Source organism: Acomys russatus, chromosome 11, assembly GCF_903995435.1.
Source record: "Acomys russatus chromosome 11, mAcoRus1.1, whole genome shotgun sequence".
In the NCBI taxonomy this organism is placed as follows: Eukaryota; Metazoa; Chordata; class Mammalia; order Rodentia; family Muridae; genus Acomys; species Acomys russatus.
This window is the reverse complement of record NC_067147.1, coordinates 52,507,223-52,532,081: the sequence shown is the minus strand read 5'-3', so window position 1 is coordinate 52,532,081 and position 24,859 is coordinate 52,507,223. Positions and strand designations below refer to the sequence as shown.

The 24,859-nt window shown below is 49.4% G+C and overlaps 1 protein-coding gene across 2 annotated transcripts; it reads left to right on the top strand.

Annotated features, from left to right (window-relative positions):
- The first annotated feature begins 1,778 nt into the window (after window positions 1–1,778).
- On the top strand, window positions 1,779–24,369 carry Smarcb1 (SWI/SNF related, matrix associated, actin dependent regulator of chromatin, subfamily b, member 1). 2 transcript variants are annotated; one of them, XM_051153243.1, is made up of 9 exons: window positions 1,779–2,013; window positions 5,692–5,803; window positions 7,484–7,613; window positions 11,170–11,307; window positions 12,627–12,754; window positions 15,670–15,836; window positions 17,089–17,279; window positions 23,557–23,688; window positions 24,015–24,369. In XM_051153243.1, the coding sequence occupies exons 1-9, from the start codon at window positions 1,921–1,923 to the stop codon at window positions 24,052–24,054; spliced, it is 1,131 nt and encodes a 376-aa protein (XP_051009200.1). In that variant the 5' UTR covers window positions 1,779–1,920; the 3' UTR covers window positions 24,055–24,369. The 2 variants fall into 2 exon arrangements, with proteins under 2 accessions (XP_051009200.1, XP_051009199.1); XM_051153242.1 differs by having other exon boundaries at window positions 5,692–5,830.
- Window positions 24,370–24,859: the final 490 nt, after the last annotated feature.

The following is a 24,859-nucleotide window of genomic DNA, read 5'->3' as shown; positions in this document are numbered from 1 at the left end:
GAGTGTTTTCTAAGTGCCTCTCTAGTCTCTCTTTGCAATTTGCAGTCAGGATTTGGGACCTAGGGTCAAAGCCTTCATCCCCCCCAAGTCTGCTTCTTGGAGCTAGGCCCAATGTTTAGGCTTTCTCTTCTCCCATTCCTGCACAAGCAGAGATGGGTACCTGCAATGACTTTTTAACTGGCTGCCTATTTCCTCCTTTGTCCCTTTAAGTCATCCTCCAAAGCAGTGGTCATTCTATCTGATCATGTGTCATTCCCCTCTGGGGAAGGCAAGGCCTCACTATATATCCCTGGCTGTCCTAGAATTCCCAGAGGTCAGCCTGCCTTCTGACCGGAATTCTGGAGTGCTGGCACTAAAGGCATGAGCCACCATGTCTGGCCCTTGACATTCTGGTTCCCACGGCTGTAAGAACAGCAGACAGAGCTCGAGGATACCACAGCCCTTCCAGGTTCTTCAGCATCTCCTTCATAATGACCTCCTGTCACAGCAGCAGTCTCATCAGACTGACCCTTAGGAAATAGTCATTGGTGTCACTAACTGGCCACTGTTTGCCTTTCAACTTTCATAAATGTATTTATATTTTTGCACATTACTTCCCCCATCCCTCCACCTTCACTGTCTCCCCTCTCACTCCCGTTCCATCTCTTTGCTCCCCTAGACAATGTGACTTTTCCTCTCATGGTCTGTATGATACATAATTTTTACATCTACATAAACTCCAGAAACTACAAATGAGAGAAACATACTTGACTCCATTTGTATCCCTTTCCCTCCAAACAATATAATTTCACTTTTGTGGCTGAAAAAAAAAATCCATCCTGTACACACACTTCACACCTTGTTTTGTTTTCTGAGACAGAGTTTCTCTACTTAGCCTGTCCTGGAACTCACTATATATAGACCAGGCTTGCCACTTAATTCACAGAAATCCTGCTTCTGCCTCTTAAGTGCTGGGGCTAAAGGCCTGCACCACCAAACCCAGCCTGTGCTATATTTTCTTTATCTATTCCTCTATTGTAGAATAGCTACCAAGGCTGGGTTGTAACTTTGCTCTTGTAATAGTGCCATAATGAAGATTAGTCAAATAGTTTTGAGGCACTGCTTTGTTCAACGAGTGATGGACTGCTTGGACACTTTGCAGAAGCATTGTCTTCTCTCAAGGCTGTTAAGGCCCAAGGGGCAGAGAAGCACAGAACAGGGCTGGGCTTGTGGGCACCAAGCTTGCAGAGGTTAAGGGAGGAATGCAAGTGACCCTGGCACACCACCCAAATCTTTGAACAGTACCAACCTCCATCCACTCTCGTCATTCTTCCCGTCCCTACTGCCCCGGGAACAGCTGCTGGTCTGCAGCGGATATAGCTGTCCCTAGAGGCACTTTGAGGTGGACAGCCTGAGGCGACAGCCTGGGGTCACCATGCCCACCCAGACTTCCTTGGGCTTCCAGATGGTGCGGTCCTTCTCCCCGCTTAACATCTCATTTCGCTTCTTCACTCCCGGGCGAAGTGCCAGGTCTGGCTGTGTGACTAGGGAGGGCACTGCCTGAGTCAGGGCCTCAGTGGCTATTTCTGTCGGTGGGAAGTTTTCCTCCATACCGGACTTGGGAGGCAGCCCGGGAAGCGAAAAGACATCGGGTTCCTTTAAGGGCCCGCGGGAACGTGCGCGGCCTTGTGTTGCGCAAGCGGCGGCGCGCACGTTAGCGTCAGAGCGCGCGCGCCCCTCGCGCATGCGCACGGAGGGCGGCCTGCTCGTCTTTGGAGCGGCGACCAAGGAACCCAGTAACGGCGCGAGCGCCCGGCCGGCTCCCTCGGCGCGTCCTTCACGTCCCGGCCTCCGTCCCTTTCGGTCTAACGCTCCTCGGCCCCGCCCGAGCCCACCGTATTCTTTCCAGCTCGATCCCGGCTGCCGGTTTCCCCCGCCGCCATGATGATGATGGCATTGAGCAAGACCTTCGGGCAGAAGCCCGTCAAGTTCCAGCTGGAGGACGACGGCGAGTTCTATATGATCGGCTCCGAGGTAGCCCGCGGCGCGTTCTCGGCTTCCCCAGCAGAGGCTGGCCGGCTCGAGTCCCGGGGCGGGCCTGTGCACCCCGAGTGCGCGCCTCCATTCATCGCGGAGGCAGGGGGGCGCCTGCTCGCAGCTGGGGCGTGGCCTGGTGGGCGTGACCGGGCCCTTGTCCTCCTGGACCCTCTGGGTTTTCTTACCCACTTCACGTTTTTCAAACCCTAAGCATCTGCTCTAGCTTAGAGCGTCGAGCCGGCACACTCTATGCATATGGGGAAAGGATCTTTGGGAAGCCCCTGGGCGCTTGGAGGTGGAGATGCAGTATTACTCTTGACCCCTTTGGCAGCTCTCGGTTGCACCCCACTGCCATGGTCTTGAAATGGCTAGCTGTAAGCCTGGGGTTTAGGACGGCCTCCACCCCCTTGCGTTCTTGCTTCTGAGGTGGGCTGCAGAAACGTTATGAGCTTTATTATCTGTAGAAAGCGGTTGGACGAGGATGTTTGCTTTTCGGTGGATGAGGCCCTGAGGCCAGAAGCACTGACGTTTTGGACATCTATGACCATATTTTGAGTTTTCATACGGGATAAGTCTGAAGGATCGCCGATCCATAATTAGAAGAGACAGCTTTTGTTCAGTCCGGTGGACAAGTGTCCTTAGGACAATCATTCTCAACCTATGGATGATGACTTGGAGGCGGAGGAGGGGGGAGGAGGGAGGAGGGCGCGTGCCGAAAGACCGTTTCACAGGGGTTGCTGATCAGATATTTACATTACGACTCATAACTATCAAAACTATAGTTACGAAGTAGCAACGAAGTGATTTTATGGTTGGGGGGGCGGTCACCACAACAGGAGGGACGCAGCATTAGGAAGGGTGAGAAACACTGCCTTAGGAAAACCCTATAATTAGCCCTGTGGACCAGCCAAGAGTATGAAGGTATTTTACAGACTTTCTCACACTAGCCTCCTTACATCTAAGGGCAACCACCAGCCACTTTGTGTCCCCCTTTTCCGACAACGTCTCATTGTGTAGCCTTGGTTGGCCTGTAACTCCACTTTGCAGACCTGGCTGGCCTTGAACTCACAGAAATCCAACTACCTCTGCTTTCCAAGTGCTACCACGCCCCATTTTTGGTTCTCTCTCTTAAAGATAAGGGCAGCAAGGCAGTGGGCTACACTTTTAATCTGCACCACACTCAGGAGGTAGAGGTAGAGGGTGAGTTTGAGTCTAGCCTGGCCTACATAGTAAGAGCCTGTCTCAAAAAAAAACCCCACACACCTCAGATGTATGAACATCAATCAGTAGACATGTAAGACATGAAAAGAGGTAAGTACCCACCCTGGAGAGCTAAAGCCATCTGAAAATGCTAACAATTACCCCCTGGCAGCCATTTGCTGTGTAATATACTCCATTTCATTAGTATGTTGGTTGTATCAGGTAACGGGACCAGTGTTGTCAGAAACATCCATTTTCACCATTTTCCATTAAACAAAAAGTGTGAGGTGTCATGGTAGGTTCACACCGTCGCCTCAGTGCTACTGTGCCATGGTGGGTGTTCTGGGGACCTGCAGTCAGCTCCTGTCCATCTCCCTCAGCTGAGAACGGTCCTTGTTGGCCAATAAGCATTTTCTCAAATGCCAGGTATGTAAAGCAGTTGAGGACTTTAAACACTATGCAGAGGAACTTGTTGAAAGAACCATTTAACTGATCTAGTGTGTGAAAGGTAAATCTGAGCTCAACTCTTTAAGTGCTTGCTGGTGGTTTTGAAAAGAAAATTCTCATCTGGTGCAACAATTAAAAGATAGCCCTGCTCAGGAGCCCTGCTCAGGTAGGAAGAGCCTCAGAGGCTGAGTGACAGCTTGCTCTGCCTCCTTACCCTCTCTCTCTTCTCACTCTGCCTTCCCTGGCTCTCCTTTCTCTCTGCTGGGAATTGAACCTAGAGCCTTGTGCAGGCTGAATACATACTCCTCTCCTGAGCTGTCTTCTTGGCTGACTCCAGTTTGCTCATACTTAAGAGATGCTTAAACTGGAAATGGCTTTTTGAGGACATCGTCATAGCATGTTTTAGGTTTTAGAAAGCTAACCACAACCTTCTTTCTTGGCCCTCCCTCTCCATTGAATGAGAATCATTATCTTGAAACCAAAAAGGACAGGGTATTTTTGCTCTTCAGAGCCTAGCTTTGGTTTTGGGAAGAGCTTAGTACCATTCGTGCAGTAGTTTGTATCTGCAGTTCCTGTGGCAGAGTTGTGCAGATGGTGAACCTGGGCCCCTTCATCTTAGAAGATGAATACAGTATTCAGATAGATGGGCCAGATACCACAGCACTAACCGTGTCTCTGGCATCTGCAGTGGATGTGACTGTGTCACTGACATCCTACCATTTGCCACACAAGTAACAGAGCTTTGAAGAAAGGAATGCCCAATTCCAGAATCTTTATTTCCAGAGAGGGCAAAGACTGACTTAGGAAGAGCCAAGCAATCCAGCCTTAGTGTCCTAGGGAATGCGGTACAGACGCTCTGCAGGCCCCTCACAGTAGCTGTGGGGGACAACACTGCCAACTTCTTTCTAAAACTAAATGAAATCCTACTTTTACCTTTGGGTGATAATGACCCACAAACTACAGCACCCAGGAGGCTTTGCTGTGTGTAGATGTTCTGCTCTTGTGCTCAGCAGCCATGGATGGCTATTGGTCATGTAAATCTCTTCCAGCAGCAAAGGGCAGAAACGGCTTCCACTTAATAACTGTATGCTATGATAGGTAGATAAGAAGAAAAGGTAATAGAAGTGATCCTTAATAGAGCAGAATTCAGACTTGAGGGTCAGGCTTGGCGGTGCGCGCCTTTAGTCCCCGGCACTCAGTAAGCAGAGACAGGCCCATCTCTGCGAGTTCCAGGTCAGCTAGAGCTATGTAGTGAGAATCTATTTTAGGAAAGGGGAAAAAAAAATCAGGGCTGTAAAGCATTCGACTGGTAAGTAAAGATGCCCAGCTTTACTGCCAGAGCCAGCACCTTGCACTGCCTCCACTGTTGTCCCAGCAGTGTGGCTCTGAAGACTTCATCTCTGAAAAGTCAGTGGCAGGACAGCTTCTCCTGAAGGCTGTTCATCCAGTATTGCTGCAAACAAACCGAAGCTACTGCTTAGGGGAAGTAGTGATTTATATGATAGTCCAGGGATTACTAATATAGTGCTTTTTTTAGACTCTAGAAAATTCTTTAGTATCTCTGGTTTGAGTTTTGTTGCTAAACAAAGCCACACAGGCAATGGGACAGATTAACTTGCATCTGTCTAAAATTAAAGACTTTGCTGTTTATTGCCTTGTAAAAATATCAAAGTCTGCTTCTTAAGATAAAAGAAGGTCACAAGAGTCTTAGATTTCAGAAAAGTGCCAACAAACCCTAGTCAGATCCGAATCACAAGCTTCTTACTAAGCTCCAGGATCCTCCCTTGTAGACATCTGGTCAGGCCTTTGGAACTTGGTTCTGATGTCAGGATACACAGATGCCAGCCAGATGTGCACTGCTGTTGAACCCTTGCTGTCAGCAGAATGTGTTTTATGACTACTGAAAGGCTGGCGTCTGGAGGCCTTGTATCGCATACCCTTGATCCAGCAAATCCTCTGTGCCAGAACCCTTTGGCGTAGTGGTAGATAGCCTGACCCTCATAATGAGCCTTCTTGCTTTACTCATAGGTGGGAAACTACCTCCGTATGTTCCGAGGTTCTCTGTACAAGAGATACCCCTCGCTCTGGAGGCGACTAGCCACTGTGGAAGAGAGGAAGAAAATAGTTGCATCGTCACATGGTAAAAAAACAAAACCTAACACTAAGGGTGCGTCTTCACGAGGGTTTGTAAACCTGTTTCAAAACCACTCGCTTATGTCATGAAGATAAAACGTTTTCACTCCAGTGTCTTCATTGCATCCTGACCTTAGTTCGGTAGGGAACACCCCAGGGGTGGGCCACCCTGCCAGTGCACACAAGACTCAGGTGAGAGTGGCTCAGGGAGACTTTGGTGCTCCACTGTTGTGTGTTCCTGGCTGGGCCGGTGGGGTGTAGGGGCTTGGGGCCAGGGCGGTAGCAGGTGCTGTGAAGACATGTTGGGCTCAAAACGTTTTAGGAATGCCGTGATTCGCTGCCATTTGCTGTGAGTGCGTTGCTGTAGTCGTCATCCTTGCGGCCCTAGTAGCAGACAGTGGCCCCAGCCCTCACTTTGCTCTGGGGCCTTCACCGCTTCCCTCCCAGAGCACATTTCCCCTGTACTGCTTCATCTCAGCACCCAGTGTGCTACGCTCACGTGCATGCTCCCATTCTGTGTGGCCTGCCCTGTGCCTGGGGCTTACTCTGTGAGCCCTTTGATGCTGGCGCCACGAGTGCAAGCTCTGGGCTGTGGCAGCTCTGTGCAGAGTGACGATGCTCTTCATTCTCTTTGGGACCTGCAGCGGGAACGTTTGGGTATGAGTGCAACATGCCATTTGGCAGGTGGCAAACTACTTTGCACTTAGCTGAGGCACCCTGTAGAGAGCTGCCCTGGGCCTGGGTGCGTGTGTGCATGCGTGCATGCGTGCGTCCATGCATGCATGCTCGCTAGCACTTTGTAGTCTGTCTTGTCCGTAGGTGCTAATGTAGTTTTGCCTATTATGGTAAATCGGGGGTTCTTTTAATGCAGGAGCCAGAGCTGCTTTTCAGTCACTACTAAAACATTTTCACTGTTGCCTAAAACAGTTTCCTTTGTGTCCCCTCTGCCACAAGTGGAGTTCAGTCACTAGCATGGTGGCTGCCCAGCTTTGCCTGCCCTTCCTTGAGTACCCCTGAAGTCTTAGCGGTCTTTCTGCCATGTGCCTTCCTTCCCTGTAACCAAGAGATTCCTCCAGTGAAAATAAGCAGGTCCTGCAGATAAGTAGCAGCTCTTGACAAAGGTTCCCTGGAAGAGCTGGGGGTCACGTCGTACGGAGCCTGTCTTGTTTTCCAGACAGCACATCTGGACTGGATCGGGGATGGTAACTTTTGCTGGGTGTGAAACAGTCCTTTCGAACTCTCTGGGCTCTTGTTTTAAAAGAAAAGTAGTCATCTTTCATCCTATCACCTACCTCGCTTTGTGTTTAGATTGTGGTGGTGTCAGACCTCTTCCCACTGGGGTGTTACTGTGTTTAGATTGTGGTGGTGTCAGACCTCTTCCCACTGGGGTGTTACTCGGGAGCCTTCCGGTAGCCCCTGGCTGCTGCTACCCCAAACATCTCTGCCCCTGAGCTTGTGCTCATAAGAGGCGAGTTGGTCCAAATCCATCCCCAGAGGCTTCCTCCACCAAGATGTCTAGGAAAGCCTCAGTCCGTGGCCCTTTTGGAAGAGGCTAGCACTCAGCGGTAGTGATCGCCACCTCGCTTTCCCACCTCCTGCATGTGAGGACCTTGTGTGCCTTATCAAGTTGGTTAGCAGCATGTTTACACTGTGCAGGATGCCTACAGTGGGGTCTCTCTGCTTACAGACCACGGATACACCACCCTTGCCACCAGTGTGACGCTGCTGAAAGCCTCAGAGGTAGAAGAGATTTTGGATGGCAATGATGAGAAATACAAGGCTGTGTCCATCAGCACGGAGCCCCCCACCTACCTCAGGTACCCCTCCCTCACCTGTGTGTGCTTGAGGACGTGTGGTGGGTGGGGAGTTTCTCGTGTGGAAGGACAGTTAACATGAAATTGGACTGAAGTGCCTTTCAACACTTTACTCACTGTGGTTACAATTGCCTGCTCTAAGTTTCTAAGTTCTTCTGCATCTTTGGAATTCTTAAAACATAGGCCAAAGGTGGATCTCTGTGAGTTCGAGACCAGCCTGGTCTACAAAGCAAGTCCAGGACAGCCAGGGCGACAGAGAAACCCTGTCTTGAAACCAAATAAAAAGAAAAAAGAAACATAGACCAAGTCTTGAATTCTGGAATGTTAGGAAACCGGGACTCATTTACAAAAAAAAATTAGTGGCTCATATCAACTCCCAAAAGAAACAATAGATTTGAATATATACAGTAGAACTTTGAGAGAACTTCTTTTTTTTTCTTTCCTTCCTTCGTTTCTTCCTTCTTTTTGAGACAGGGTCTCATGTAGCCCACCCTGGCTTGAAACTTGCTATGTAGTTACGTATGATGTTAAACTGCAATCCTCCTGCCTCCACCCTCTGGGTGCGCAGAATACAGGTGTGTGCTGCTATAACAGTGCTGGGGAAGGTGCCCAGGACTGTGCCTGCTGGGCAAGCACTCTACCAATTATCTATCTCTGCAGGTCCAAACAGAAAGTTTTGTTTTGAATTTGGCTTTGGTTTTTTGAGACATGGTTTCTCTGTGTAGCCCTGGCTGTCCTGGACTCACTCTGTAGAGCTGGCCTCGAACTCAGAGATCCGTCTGCCTTTGCCTCCCAAGTTTTTCTATCTTTTTTATTTTTTTTAAATAACTTTTAAAAAGAGGTGTTTTGAGGCTTGGAGAGATCGTACGTATATGCCGTAGCAAGCATGTAGAGAGGTCAGGGGACAGCATTGTAGAGTCAGTTCCCCCGTAATTACATATGTTCAGATCACCATACTTGCAGACCAAGTGCATTTACCCACTGAGCCATCTTCCCAGCCTAGAACATAATTTTTATGAAAATATTTGTGGCAACAAGATGGCAAATAATTAAAAATGTACTATGTTGTATCTAGCGTCTACACATCTAGCTTTAAAAGTAAACTGGAAACTCCGGTAGATTTGGAGAGAGGGTGGTGATGCTAGCATATGAACCAAGGACTCCACAGCTTGTATTCCACTGCTGTGCTGCACCCGACCATAGAGTACAAATAAAGAACACAGTCCATATCCGGCATTAGGAGAGGCGAGCAAACATAGGAGACATGCTTGTCTTCTTCTGTAATCTCGCTCTACTGGGCTGGGGCTGCGAAGGGAGCCCAGGCCCCTTTGCTACTGTACACATTCTCCTGTTGAGCTACATCCTCAGCCACCCATGTCATTCTAAAAATTCAAAGCTTGAAAAAATAAAAGCTAGTCAGTGTGGCCCACACCTATAATCACAGACCTTTGAAGTGAAGGCAGGAGCGTGTAGATGTAAAGGCCAGCGAGGGCTAATAGTGAGGCCTTAGCATGAAGCAGAGAGAAGCCGGGCGTGGTGGCGCACGCCTTTAATCCCAGCATTTGGGAGGCAGAGGCAGGTGGATCGAGGCCAGCCTGGTCTACAAAGAGAGTTCCAGGGCAGCCAGGGCTACATAGAGAAACCCTGTCTGGGGTGAAGGGGAAGCAGAGAGAAAAGAAAGGAGTTTTTTGTTGTTTGGTTGGTTTGGTTTGGTTTGGTTTGGTTTGGTTTTTGTTTTTTTTTGAGACAGAGTTTCTCGTGTAGCCTTGGCTGTCCTGGACTCGCTCTGTGACCAGGCTGGCCTCGAACTCACAGTGATCTGCCTGCCTCTGCCTCCCGAGTGCTGGGATTAAAGGCATGCGCCACCATGCCCGCCATGAAAGGAGTTTTAATGTACAAAGCGTGAGGGTGCTGAGGGAGAAAACTATTGAGGGTGAGGTGGTTGTAAGGATCCTTTTCACTCCGACTTTCCTTCCCTTTCATTGTTGGATTGCTTTTCTGGTCCCCCTCTGCCGCTAGAGAAGGTGGCACACATCCAGTCTGATGAGCTTTGTAGACATGCGCTCAGCAGATTCTCATTTTCTCCAAGGGATGTGGTAAGAACACGGGATAGCTGGACCTACCCGGGAAGGCTATTATGTACATATGGATGACACTTTCATGTTTGCACGTGTCAGCTGGAAACCTTTTCTACAGTGGTAAACAATTTCTTGATTGTGTCATATGAGGCCCAGCTGAGGGAGTAGATTCCTGTTGCCTTGGAAGCCAAAACAACAGGGACGGGTGTCGTGGCTTGAAGCGAGCAGCTACAAACTGCTCAGTCAGCTCAGCAAAGGGCCTGGAAGCCTACCTGTGCTGTCACTGGATAGTTTGTCCCCCTTGGGATTCTTGGGAAAGATCGGAGATAGGGTAGGACTTGAGGGCCACGGGGTGGGGGTCAGCACAGAAGACGTGAGTAAAGATACCCAGTTTCCAAATACAAGCCCAGCTGCATTGGAACTGTCTGGAAGGTACAGAGAAGGCCAGCCTCTCCAGAGATGGACACTCCTGTGATGTGGGTGGGACTTAGGAATTTGCTACTTAAACTTTGACTCTTCAGGAACCATTTGTCCACTTGGGCTGAGATGGAAACTGGTGTCCCAGCTGTTCAGCCCTGTGGAAATTAGTCCCCGTTCTGGGGTCATGTCCCAGGTCTCGAAGGTGGGCTCAGATAATAAGAGCCGAGGCAGACCTGCAGTGCCTCAGACCATGCTTGGCACTGTGCCCCTGCCCCTTCCCTTGCCCGGAGCGTGGCCCCAGACCTTTCCATTAAAGGTGTTAAGTAGCCTAGATTTTCTTTTTCTTCAGAAATAAAAGTTATAGTTAAAGGCTCTGCTAAGAAAGACGAGATCCCAGCTGTTCTTAGACGGTGTGGTTGGCATCGCTTTGGCCTCCCATGGACAGTTACTGCAGGAGCAGAGGCTGCCGTGCCAGCATAGAAAGGAGAGTACTTTAGTTTCATTTTTGCTGCTGTGGTAAAATAGCCTGACAGAAAAGCAACTTAGGAGAAGGAGACCAAGTTTATTTGGTTTACAGCTCTAGGTTATATAGTTCACCATTGGGGGGCAGTCAAGGCAGGACACGGCTAGTCACTCTACATCAGTAGTCAGGGACAAACAGAAACATGTACTCATCCTGTCTGCTTGCACTAGCTAATTTGGTTTTTATTTTTTCCTTTCTTTTTTTGTTCTTTCTTTTTTTTTTTTTTTTTAGGCAGGAGTTCACTCTGCCTCAACCCTGACTTGTTTGGAACTCAGAGATCCACCTGCCTCTACCTCCTGAGCACCGGGATTGGAGGCTGCACCATGCCCCTCCCTGTAGCTAATACTTCTGTGCTCTTCTCACACAGGTACCTCTAGGTGCCAGGAAGAGTCCCCCAGTGTAAAACAGCCCAGATGTTCTCCACAGGAGCTGGGCCCCTGCCAGGGACATAGTGGTGCCCACTGAGCATGGGTAGAGTCCCAGGGAGCAGAATCTGACCCTGGTCTGATGAGGTTACTTTCTTCCTCTGTCTCTCCAGGGAACAGAAGGCCAAGAGGAACAGCCAGTGGGTCCCCACCTTGCCCAACAGCTCCCACCATCTGGACGCTGTGCCCTGTTCCACCACCATCAACAGGAACCGCATGGGCCGGGACAAGAAGAGGACCTTCCCCTTGTGGTGAGTGAGCACACTTTGCTTGGCCTCGGCACAGAGCCCCATTTCTCCAATGCTCTTTAGCCTCATTCCCAGAGAGGCAGCGCTCAGTGCCCTGTGCTCCGCAGACGCCGCCTGGCCACTGCCTCAGATGCTCTTCTCGTACTTCAGGACATATCCTTGGCATCCCTGTCCTCCCGCCCCTGCTGCGTTTTCTCACGTTTTTCCACTTTCCTAGCACCTCAGTGTAATTCTTGAGGTGCAGGCCCTAGGCTTTCCCTGCTGTATGCTTCACCTGATGCCCACAGCCTGTCTGGAGGGTTTCATGACTGCCACTGTGTAAGTTCTCTATGGCTGCTGAAACAAACTACTGTAGTGACTTACATCAGAACAGATAGATCCTCTCCTAGGATTCAGGAGTCTGACATAGGTGCATAGGCAAAATCAAGGTGTGGGTGGGCCGTTACTCCCTTCAGAGGCTCTGGGGGTGCAGATGGGGGGTCTGGTACTCACCCCTTCCTGCTCTGGTGGCTGTGTGTCCCTTATCCATATCACTCTGGTGTTCACCCCTGTGGTTGTATGGGCCTCTGTGTGTGAAAGCTCCCTCTGGATTTCTTAGGACACCTAACACTTAGGGCGCCCCCTAGTCCATGCTAGAATACTGACTTGATTTTGTGCAGCTTGGAAGCAGTCAACTGCGGCGAGTTCCTGAGTGCAGCAGATCTTTCAAGTCTAGAAGACGCTTTCCCTTTCAAGGTCCCCTCCCCCATCCTCGTCTACTATCTGAGCTTTCCCTCCTCCCCCACTTACACTTCAACCTATGGCTCTTAGTATTTTTCCACCCATCTTCTGAGATAGTCACTGAACTTTAATGGGAAGGGGTAGGTTTTGGTTTTTTTGAGACAAGGTCTTGCTTTGTATCCCACAGTGACCTCAGACTCCTGGCAGCTCTCCTGCCTCAGCCTCCCCACTGTTGGGATTATAGCTTCCAGGCCCTGCTAGCATGTATAGGTTTTCTTCTTTCCAGGGTACCTGTTTCCTGCTTCTTTCTGATGCATGTGTGAAGAGTACTGCTCCGCGCCATTGCAGGACTTAACCATAAGATGTGTTTGAGCTTGTTTATTGCCCTTCTGCACTCCCATTAGACTGGGACCCATGACAACCTCTTCTGAGGTGCCTCACTGTTAGGTGACAAATGCCTGTAAGAAATGGCCTTTCCCTTCTAGCCATGTTTACAGTGACCCACGGTGCAGCAGAGGGAAGCTGGAAACTCCTGTCTCTGGAGACCTAGACGTAGGGAACCCTGTAGCCCTGACTGACTGCTGCTGCTGTTTCAATTCCAGCTTTGATGACCATGATCCAGCTGTGATCCATGAGAATGCATCACAGCCTGAGGTGCTGGTACCCATCCGGCTAGACATGGAGATAGATGGGCAGAAGCTGCGGGATGCTTTTACCTGGAACATGAATGGTATGTGATGGTCAGTTTTGCCTGGGCCTTATGTGAGAATGCCCACTTTCCCACCCACTGCCTGTCAGGCAGATTCTAGACTTGACATTTGCAGCCTTGTAGCATGATCCTTAAGGTTGTAAACTCTAGGTTCATCCTGGTTCTGCCATGTGCCCTGTTTCTTGTGGACTTATGTTTCCTACTTAGTTTTCTTTTGCTAAAACAGGATACCAGCACCTGAGTGATTCATAAATAAATAAGGAGTCGATGAAGGCTGGGAAGTTCAAGGTTCAACTGCAAAGTAAAGCTTTCTTCTGTTGAGGCCTCACACTCCTCAACTCATGACAGAAAGTAGAAGTGATTGAAAGGCAAAATAAGGGCACATTTAATGACAGGCTGCCCTTGCAGCAATGAAATCCACCTAACAAGAGTGAGAAATCACTCATCAGAGAAGGCTATCCCTGCCTGCACTACCTTAAGCTTCCAGCTCTCAATAAAGAAAGAAACATGTGGTGGTCTGTGGCTCTAATGCCCAGCTTGATCCAGTCAGCAACAGAGAAGATAAAGTAAAATAATTTGTGAATATCAACAATGTAAATGAAAACAATATCAGCATGGAAGAAACAGCGGGCAGGCAGAGGGGCCCGAAACACTTAGAATATATGAAAAGGCTGTGGGGAAACAGTATTTTGTTTATTTAAAAAGAAATCGGATGCCAGGCAGTGGTGGCGCACGCCTTTAATCCCAGTATTTGGGAGGCAGAGGCAGGCGGATCTCTGTGAGTTCAAAGCCAGGCTGGTCTACAAAGTTAGTCCAGGACAGCAAAGGCTACATAGAGAAACCCTGTCTCGAAAAACAAAAAACAAATAAATAAATAAATAAAATAAATCGGGAGGCGCATGCCTGTAATCCCAGCACTCGGGAGGCAGAGGCAGGTGGATCTCTATGAGTTCAAGGCCAGCCTGGTCTACAAAGCAAGTCCAGGACAACCAAGGCTACACAGAAAAAAACCCTGTCTCAGAATAAGCAAAACAAAACAAAACACTCCACAAAACCATGAAACTTGTTGAGAGAAAGTATAGGAGTAAATCTTGGGTATTTAGGGCTAGACAAAGAATCCCTAGACACCAGCAGCAGAGTCCAGAGTAGAAAATCCTGAAACCTGGATGCCATCACAGCTTTGTTCTGGAAAAGGACCCTAGAAGGGTAAAAAGATGCCAGATTTGGAGGTGCTTGCCTCAGATCCCAGCACCCCGAGGGCACAAGCAGGCTGCTCTCTGAGCCTAAGGTCTACATAGCAGGTTACAGGTCAGCCAAAGGCAGGCTGCATAGTGAGACCCCGTCTCAAAAAAGAAAAAGATAACAGGAAATGGAATAGGATCAAGATAGTTTACATATTTGTATGAAATTGTGAAAGAACAAATTGTAAAAACTCAAAAAAATTCAGCTGAGTGTGGTGGCCCATCTCTTTTATCCCAATGCTGGGGAGGCAGAGGCAGGTGGATCGATGTGAGTCCGAGACCAGCCTGGTCTACAAAGTGAGCCCCGGACAGCCAAGGCTACACAGAGAAACCCTGTGTCGCAAAACCAAACAACAACAACAAAACCCAAAAAAACCCAAAGAGTTTAATTAGAATAAAAACACAGGCTACAGAAATGGCTCAGAGGTTAAGAACACTGGCTGTTCTTCCTGAGGACTCAGGTTCACTTCCCAGCAGCCACATAGGAGCTCGCAATGATCTGTCACTTCATGTCAAGGGCATCTGACGCCTTCTGGCCTCTACAGGCACCAGCCATGCGAGGGCTACACAGACATGTATGCAAACAAAACACTCACTCACATAAATAGATGTAAGATGTCTCAGAATAAGGACAGGACACATGAAGTTTCATTTCACTGAGGGTCCGTAGCTGGAAATAAACATTGGAAAGGTCCTCTGCTTTGTTAGCTCTTTGGGTAATGCAAATTAAACTGGTGACAGCACCAATTAATGTTGATGAGGATGTGGAAGAACTGAGCCTTCACACTGGTGGAAATACAGATGTCTAAGCTGCTTTGAAGCCAAAAAAAAAAAAAAACCCAAAACCACTAAATGTGACTACTGTGAGCAGTGGAGGGCATGCGCCCCAGAGACCTTCTAAAGACATCTGTTTACACTGAAACCTACATGTGGCTATTGATAGCAGCTTTGTGCATAATAGCCAGAAATTAGAATAAGCCCAGATGCCTGTCAGTGGCTGAACAGTTAGACAAAGTGTGAATCCTCTGCAGAATGCTAATTAGCAATAAAAAGGAAGTAACAACCTCCATGAATCTCTGAGGAATTTTTGTTGTTTGGTTATTTGAGACAGAATCTCACTTTGTAGCCCTGGCTGGCTTGGAACTCACTGTGTAGACTAAGCTAGCCTTAAAATCATAGAGATTACCTGACTTTGCCTCCCAAGTGCTGGGATTAAAGGCGTGCACCACCATGGCTAGCTTCTCTGAAGAATTTTCCAGACTAGAAAAAAGTTACCCTCAAGGTTGCATAAGGTATGATTCCAGTTCTTCAAATGCTCAAATAACAGAAATGGGTACCACAGATGAATGATAGCAGGCAAGTAGGTGTGGCTGCAGAAGCCTAGGTCACACTAGTGGGCATCTTGACTACCCACATTTGGTTCTGAGAGCACACTAGTGTCACAGGAGGCAAACCATGAGAAGATTCCCTTGGGCAGGAGCCCATATTTGCAGGCTGTGGGCTACAAGGGAAAGGATGCTTCATCCTGTGCTGCTGTGAGTGTCTGGGAAGGCCAGGTGCAGTTGCCCAGTCATCCACATCTGCATGAGCAGAAGGTTGACAAAGGAGGATAGGATAGGAGAAGCCTAGACAGGTGTGAGCACCATGAAGTAGGGCACTACAATAGGTTGGGGTGTTTGTGTTTTCTGATTTCAGAGAAGCTAATGACCCCTGAGATGTTTTCAGAGATCCTTTGTGATGACCTGGATTTGAATCCACTGACTTTTGTGCCTGCCATTGCCTCTGCCATAAGACAGCAGATTGAGTCCTATCCCACAGACAGCATCCTGGAGGACCAGTCTGACCAGCGCGTCATCATCAAGGTAGGTGCTAAGAGAACACTGGCCCTTGGTGGAAGTCTGCCAGGGTTCCTTGCTGGGGGAATGCAGTTTCTGGGAAGACATCTTTGAGTGACACCCTGACTGTTTTCAGAGATGGGTGGGCTAGCATTTCCGAGAAAAGTGTCACTGTGGGTAGGACAGCCAGTGCTGCTATATCTCCAGCAGGCGCTGAGCCACTCCCAGCCTTAGAAGGTGAAAGCAGCTGGTAGGCAGAATGTAAAAGCCCAAAGTGAGATACCATGAGATGTGCGGCATGGATGAAATACTTTGTGGGTAGACCAGAAGTACCTCTTTGTATCCCTGTTTTCAGTTCTTTGAGGTTTCTACTCACAAGTTAAAATTTGCCAGGTCACATGGCCATCCTGTACTATTTTGAGGACCTACCAAAGTTGCACAGCAGTTATACCATTTTACGTTCCCACTAATAGTTCACTAGGGTTCCAGTTTCTCCCTATAGTCACCAAAAGTTGTTCTTGTCTGCCCGCCTCCCTCCCTTCCCCCCCTTTCCTCCCCCCCCCTTTCCTTCTTTTCTTGTTTGATAATAGCCATCCTGATGGGTATAAACTATCTTACTGTGTTGAATCTTTATCATTATTAGTGTGTGTGCTAGGATGCATGTGTCTTACTGGGTTGAAATGTTTTAAACTATGGTAGCACACGTGCCGTGATGGATGTGGGGAGTTAAGAGGATAGTTTTGCCGAGGAGTTAGTGTTTTCCTTCCCCAGGGAGTAGGCTTATCTTTCTAAAGGGTGAGGAGTAGACAGGGCAAGTGTTCCTGTGAGCTGGTAGCAGGATGGTTGTACAGCAGTGACATTAGGGATTGGACAGTGGCGTAAAACAGGCTCAAGGACAATCTCTGAAGAGTGGCATGTAAGCTGTACAGGGCCAGCACAGCTACATAAAGATTGGCTGCCACAGGTGTAAAGGACAAACACGACACTGGTCAGCATGGGAGACAGGGCGGTGAGAAGAGGGTTAAGGTGGAATCAGGTGCCTGGAACCTAGTGACAATGGGGAGGTTTGTGAGTTCGGTCCTATTTTGTCAACAAGGAATTTGACATGGAAGGGCCAAACTGGGTACTTAGCTCCTGAATCACAGGCAGAACTTCCTCAGACCTGGCAGTTCAGAGCGGCTCGTCCTTACCTCCTCACAGCATTCCTCAGCACTCCTCAGCATTGGGCTGAGAATAACCCCTTCCACCTCTCACTTGTGCTTCTTGGGTCCCGCCACAGCTGAACATCCATGTGGGAAACATTTCCCTGGTGGATCAGTTTGAATGGGACATGTCAGAGAAGGAGAACTCCCCTGAGAAGTTTGCCCTGAAGCTGTGCTCGGAGCTGGGTCTGGGCGGGGAGTTTGTCACCACCATTGCATACAGCATCCGGGGACAGCTGAGCTGGCACCAGAAGACCTACGCCTTCAGGTAGGCTAACCAGTGCGGTCATCCCTCCCTGCCCCTCCCCCCCCCCTTATCCTTTTCTCCGCTTCCTTGCTGCATTGGGAAAAGACTTCATTGGGAACTGGAATGATTAGGAAAAGCAAAGACACAGCAATTCAGAGCTCAGCTAGGCTCACAAGACATCGCAAGAGTCAGCTTTCTTAGGGACTTCTCATGAGCAAGAGGAGAGGGCTGGGGACAGGGAGCTTCAGTCCCAGGGCATCCAGCACTCAGGAGCAGGAGAGCAGGGGTATGCAGACAAGCTTGCCAGCAGTATACCTAAACACTCAAAATAACGGGGGGGGGGGGGGGGGAGCACATCCAAAAGGGCTGAGCAGGCATTAGTTGCCGTGACTCCTCCAGCAGCCCACTGGCCAAGTAGCTCTGTTTTCCAGCCTCGATGTCTGTCCCATGCCTCACCATTCCTGAAGGAAGCCTACTTGTGGGTGCAGCCAAGGTGTCCTGGTAATAGAGGGTCCATCCACAAGCCAGTAGTTGGGTGGAACCCACTTTCAGAATGTGCACATGCAGGTGCCACTTGCTGTTTGGCAGCCTCAAGGGCTGTTGTCACAAGGCTTGAGAGGTACAGCTTCTAGACAGGTCCTGTTGGTATATTTTCTGTTGCCAACACTTGGCAGTGTTTACATTATCAGACCCCAGAAGGCTATAGGTCCTTGATAAGTTCCTGTCCACCTGCAGTTTTCCCATGCATGAGTCCTAGGTGTAGACAGGAAAGGCCTGGCTCTGCTGTGCCCCTTAGTTCTGGATTCAGATAGCAATCCTCGGAAGTAAGTGTAGGCACACCCTGGCAGAAATTTGAGCAATAAACGTCCTTCCACTGTGGCCTGCCTGGATTCCTGGAATATGTCCCAAGCAGTTGTTCTCGGGATAAGAAAGGGCTATTTTATCTTCTCAGCCAACCGAGCCTGGTGAGCTCCCAGCACCTGTCCTGTGTGTTGGACCATTTGGGCATCTGGGATGCTACCCAGGTGGGACCTATCAGTGACAGTCAGGGCAAATGAGAATCAGAGCCAGCTCTTCCTACACATCAGAATCCGGAGGCCAGAAGCAGCCAGAACTCCTGATTCTCCCTGTGTTCTCAGCACTTCACCCCACACACAAGTGGGCCTAGGGATTTCTTAACTACTTACCTCAGGAAAACAGTTGTTGTTGTCGCTGCCATCCTTATAGCTCCTCCCTGGTAGGAGCAGGCCTAGCCTGGTCTCCACCATGCACAGAATATGACAAGCACTGCGTCCCATGACCTACACGGGTTTTAAGTGCTAAGCCTCTGTCACTTTGTATTGGAAACACACTAAAGCCCGTCCAGCCAGCCTGCCAGGCTCTGTGTCCAGGTCCCATCCCCTTCCGTACCTACTCGCCGGCCCCTGGTCCTTGGTTGTGTCCACAGAGCAGTGGAGAGAGCAGCTGGTCACGGACATACGTGAGCAAGACCATGATGCCATGTGTCAGAAGGCTGGGTCTGAGTGGTAGGACAGGCAGCCTGACAAAGGCAGGGCAGGAACAAGAAGCATGAGGAGGGGAAAGTAGGTGTGTGGCAGACGTGTAACAGGCCCCAGGCTGCTAGCGCAGACCTGAATTAGAGCAGTCAGGCATCCCAGAACCAGATGAGGACAAAAGGGCGATGACAAGGACTGTGAGGGTGGTTCAGTGGTTAGGAGCACTGGCTGCTCTTGAAGAGGACCCAGGTTGACTCCCAGTTCCCACTTAGTGGCTCACAACCATTTGTAACTCGTTTCAGGGGACCTGGCACCCGTTTCTACCCTCCATGTGCACTTCATATGTATGCACATGGCACACATATATATATGGAGGCAAAGCATTTATGCACGTAAAATAATAAAGCAGATTTTTTAAAAGAAGGGCTATGACAAATATGGGGAAATGGAATGGGTCTGATGCGGAATGGAGCTAGGTTAGGCAACAGGAAGCTTGTTGCTCTTAGAGTTGTCTACAGAAAAATTATTAACTTCTGAGCTAGTCCTGTGCTCCATACCAGGGACCAGGGACCAGCATCCTGTCTGGCACAGGAGAAAGACAGGTGTGTTGTATGTGGCCACCAGTGTGCTGTGACTCCTAGTGTACCAGAGGAGAGGTGGCTGGGGTAGGCCCAGAGCCTAAGGGGAAGCTGTCTGGTCAGGGATGGCTAGGGCAGGCAGGGCAGAGCGACGGGCGAGAGAAGGTAATGCTGCCCACCCAAGCACCTTGTGGAGCTCAGTCACTAGTGTCTGTCCTCAGGGACAGCTTACACCACAGCCCTGCTAGGATGGTGTGCTGGGCAGAGAGGTGAGGGTGTACTCAGTCAGAGGGCCTGAAGGAGGCTCGGAGAAGCCTGGTCCTCAGCTGGTGCAGCATCAGCAGTTAGGGGAACTGCTAGATCACCTTCGGACTGGTTAGGCCAGCACCATAAAGGATAGGTATCCTAGAACTCCACTTGCCAGCCATTGTGGTAGAGGTGGTGGTGGTGTTTTGCTTTCTTTGTTTATTCAAGATGGGGTTTCTCTGTGTAGTCCTGGCTGTCCTGAAATTCACTCTGTAAACCAGGTTGGCTTTGAACCACAGAGCTCCGCCTGCCTCTGCCTCCCAGGTGGTGGGATTATAGGTGTGTGCCACCACTGCTCAGTGAGGGTTTTATAACAACACATGAGAGACAATTCACATACCTAATTACTTAGCCATTGGTTTTATTTTTAAATGTATTTGATTTTTGCATTACTAGAGATTGAACCAAAGGCTGGCCTAGAACTTGATTGTAGACTAGACTGACCTTAAATTCAGAGATCTGCTTCTTCCAAGACCTGAGATAAAGGCCTGGCCTTCTTTTACTTTTTTAAGGTAGGGTCTCACTAACTCATTCTGTAGTCCAGGCAGGTCTTGAACTTCTGATAATGCTTTTCCTTCCAGATGGTGGAATCACAGGTGTGAGTCGCCATGCCTGGCCTTTTATATGCACGCTTGGTTTGTCCTGGTTGGTTTTCATTCTGTTGAGAAAATCATACCACACAGCCTAGGCTGGCACTGAAGACTAGCTTCCTAGTGTAATGTTTCCAGGGGTCATTTACGTTGTAACATCAGAGCTCCACTCTTACAGCTGAATAATATTCCAATGGGTAAATAAATACATTTGACTTACCCATTCAATTGAGTTGTTCCTACTTTTTGGCTATAATGAGTAATGCTAAAGCATTTGTTTTTGTATTTAAACACTCTTGTCAGTTCTCTTGGCTGTCTACTCAGTAGTAGTATTTCTGGATCATATGCTAACTCTGGTTAACTTTTGTTTTGCTTTGTTTTATTGAGACAAGATCTCACGTTGTAGCCCAGGCTAGCTTCTAATAATTCATGGCAGTCCTCCTGACTCAACCTCCTAAGAGCCTGGGCTATCTGAGCTGTCACACTTGGCATTTGAGGGGCTGCTGGGCTGTTTTCGTTCGTTACAGTGGCTGTATCATTGCAACTGTGCTGTGGGGTTTGGCTTCTACATCCTTGTCAGTGCTTGGTGCTCGCTCTTACCTTTCTGACTGTAACTATGCAGGAGAATGTGAAGTGATACAGGCTGGAGTTGCATCCCTAGTGAGCATCGATAGATAGATAGATAGACAGACAGACAGACAGACAGACGGATAGATAGATAGATGGATGATAGATGATAGATAGATAGACAGACAGATAGATAGATAGATAGATAGATGGATGATAGATGATAGATAGATAGATGGATGATAGATAGATAGATATCCATATAGTCTGGATATACATCCCCTAGTAGATGGGATTTGTAAATATATTTTCCATCCTCTGGGCTGCCTCTTCACTTTTTTGATAGTGTCCTTTCCAGCACAGAAAGTGATAGTTTGATGAAGTCCTTAAGTCCAGATGATAGTTCCATCTGTCTTAGACACACATATATGTATAAGATCAAATATATATTGTGTGCGTGTCGCATCTGAAAAGCACTGCCTAATGCACAGGCATATTGTATCAGCAGCTTGCCCACAGGGTCACCTTTTCCCAGTGAGTGTGGTGAAGCTTGCATCTTGCCCCTGAGGGGCATGGCAGCTGAGACTTGCAAACATGTGAGTTCCAGGTCTGCCTGATGTACATACTGAGTGCCAGGACTACACAGAGACCCTGTCTTAAAAGACAATAAAAGCCCCTACATCAAAAATAAACTCCAGTGCACTCCATGGGCATCAGTCCTCCCTCACTGTTGTCTTCTAACAGTCCTTACATGGTATTTGTGTGGTCGCAGAACGTCCAGGGGCCTTCCTCCCTGCTCTCGGAGTGCATGGGTAGGAACTCCCTTGAAGTAATAGATGCTGGCTGACTCCAATGGCCCACAGAATGGGACGGAGCAGTGTCTCGGCTTGCATGTCCCCACAGACCTGAGGGAGCTAGTCTTGGCTCTAAGCCCATCCTTCTTCCATGGTCAGCTCTAGCAATTCTAATTTTGAGCAAACGCACTGGTGTGAAATCTTCCCAGAATCAAAGGAAGGTAAACAAAGGGGTCTCCGGGCCTGTGTTTGCCAGCTCTTATTTAAATTCAGAGGAAAACATGTTTTGCCTCTTTCAGCCTGGGCTTGGCGCCTTTCAAGGCTGCCCTCCCGAGGGAGATGACCTGGAGACTGAGAGGAGTCTGGCTGGGTTGTTCCTGGATTTCTAAATCGAGCTGCCGAGAAGAGGCTGGCCCCAGGGACAGACCACAGGGGTCGGGGCTGACTGGTGCCTGGGCTTTGAGTCACTAGCAGGAGTTTGGGCTTCCAGGTTCTGTGAGGCTTGTGGGTATGGGTGTTGTAAGCTGAGCTTCAATAACAAGTGAGGCCTGTGTCTGCCAAGGAGCCAGGGCTCTCCTGGTCTGTGGGACCAGCTTCAGCCGCACTGTTTTTTTAAAAGATTTTAAAATTTATTATGTACAGTGTTTTTGTCTACATGTATGTCTGTGTGCCAGAAGAGGGCACCAGATCCCATTATAGATGGTTGTGAGCCACCATGTGGTTGCTGGGAATGGAACTCAGGACCTCTGGAAGAGCAGACAGTGCTCTTAACCTCAGAGCCATCTCTCCAGCCCTTCAGCCGTACTCTGACCTTGATCTGGGCTCAAGGTCCGTGAAATTTTTATGCGAAGAATTGGCCCTAGCCCAGCCTTTCTGGGTTGGGCTGGGTTGGCTCTCAGCTGCAAGGTTTGGCCTTCGATAGAGGGATGAGGAATCACGACTCTGCGGTCAAACCTAATGTAGGAGTTTGCTTTTGTGGGGCCCACTGTTCCTCAAGCCTGAAGGAGGCCATGTAAGGACCTGTCTGGCTGTGAAGAGTCTTCTGCAGTGATGAATATTGGTGAATATTGGCTGCTTTAATGTTACCCTCCTGACCGTAAACTATGGAAGTTTGGCAGTGGACGGGAGGAGAGGACCTGGTTGGAGCCTTGCTGTGAGGCTTCCTGCCAGGCTGGGGTTTGGGTACCTCCTTAGCTTCCTCTTACCAACTTGGAAACCAAGGTCCAGGGAGACACAGCCATCCCATCCCCAGTACTTGTACCCTCATAGCCTTTGTCCCCCTTTGTTCACACCATTGTGTCAAAGGTTTGAACAGATGGACACCCCTACCTTAGGGTGGAGTCAGGTGGTCTCTGAAGGGCTCTAGGTCTGAGGTAGTGTTTCTAGGGTGTTCTCTGCCAACCAGCTGTCTGTCTCAAAGCACAGTCTGGCTTCTCCAGGGCTCAGTGTGGACCTCATGAGGTGAGCCAAGGAATAGATATATAGGACACTTGAGAGCAGGCCAGCCCTGTGGCCCTCTGTGAGGAGGGGGAGCCTCCTGGGGAAGTCTTACACCCCTGCCCCATCCCTCTGCTGTTTATGCTGTTTCCCCTATCAGTGAGGCTTGGTGGGCACTGGCCCTGGACAGTCGTACCCACAACACTATTGTGCCCAAAGAAACTACTTCATTATCAGAAGCTCCCTCAATCCTTAGCAAGAATTGGCCTGGAAGGGAGGCTCTAGGCCAGAGGTAGTCCTTTTTCCTGCTAGAGCAGTCCTGGCATCATACTTGAGACGTTGACAGGAGCCATCCCCCAGCTGCCAGTCAGCATCACTGCTGGAGGAGCTGGGACAAGGATGTGAGTCCTCCTTTCGTGTCCTGGCCATCTAAAGGGTGGCAGTGTGGAAGGCAGTGGTTTCTAGGGGGCTTCCTAGCTGCTATTCTGTTAACTAGCCCTTGCTCTTCTCCCTGTTCCCCCTTCCCTCAGTGAGAACCCACTTCCCACGGTGGAGATTGCCATCCGAAATACTGGAGATGCTGACCAGTGGTGCCCCCTGCTGGAGACGCTGACCGATGCTGAGATGGAGAAGAAGATCCGGGATCAAGACAGGAACACAAGGTACACCACCAGCCCCCATCTTCCCTGGCAGAGGCAGGGGTGTCTTCTCCCTAGGAACCTAGTTTCAAGAGGCAGTTTCTGTGGGGAATCAGGCCCCAGGGTACATTTCCTTGGAGAGAACAGTATCCCCTAGCAGATTTCTGGGTTTCTATATAGATAAGTAGTAGGGCCTGCGCAGCAGACTAGCAAGGTCAAGAAAAGGCCGGAGAGTATTTCTGCTACATGGGCGTCACACCTAGCTACTCTAGAAAAACAGCATACCCAGAAGGAGGGTGGCCACCCAGAGCTATGACTGCCCCTGCTGACTATCTGTTCCCCTACCTCAGGCGAATGAGGCGTCTCGCCAACACTGCCCCAGCCTGGTGATGAAGCCACCATCCATGCTCAACTTGCACAGAGCATCTCAAAAGACTGCTTTTCCTTCCTCTGTGGTGAAGAGAAAGGCAAAGGGACAGCTGGTGCCATCCTGAGGAATGGGGTAGGAGCTCCTGGGTGCCTTCCTTCAGCACACATTCCATTTGCTAAACCCCAACACTGTCCTCCAGAGTCTAGAGTCAGGAAGCAGCCTAACTTGGGTTATGTTTTGTTTTTGTATAGGAGCCCCCAGGCAGGGCTAGTAACTCTTTTTAAATAAAAAGTAATATTCGGTTTCTCTGGTGTAAAAGCATAAAAATGAGAGCCAGTAAATAAAATTTTAAAGAGAGTGAGCCAGGAGTGGGGGCTGAGATATATCCTGCGTGGACTAAGAGGGGCGTATGGCCAAGGTGGGTCCTTCCTGCTCTTCCCACCTAATTCTCAGGTGATGACTGGGCCTACACAGCAGCCACAAGGCCCCAGAGCAGAGCCCAGGCATTGTTCTTGTGCCCTCCAGCTTCCCAGTGGCTCTCTGTGCTCAGCATGTCCTTGCAGAGGGTAACAAGAGTGTGTCAGAGGCTCCGTTGCTGGGCTTGGGCCTGCTGCATTCAGACAGGCTACTGCCAGCTGGGGGAACCTTGCTCTTGAGTCCCTTTTAGAGCACTGGCTATGATACCACTAGTAAGCAAACAGGAAGTATTCTGTGTCAAGGTTCTAGCAACACCTCCGAAAAGATCTCCATTTGCCCTGGGCCAGCTTCTCTCCCAGCCTGTTGTGAGCAATAGGGGACAGGACACCAGCCGTGCGCTGTCCTTCT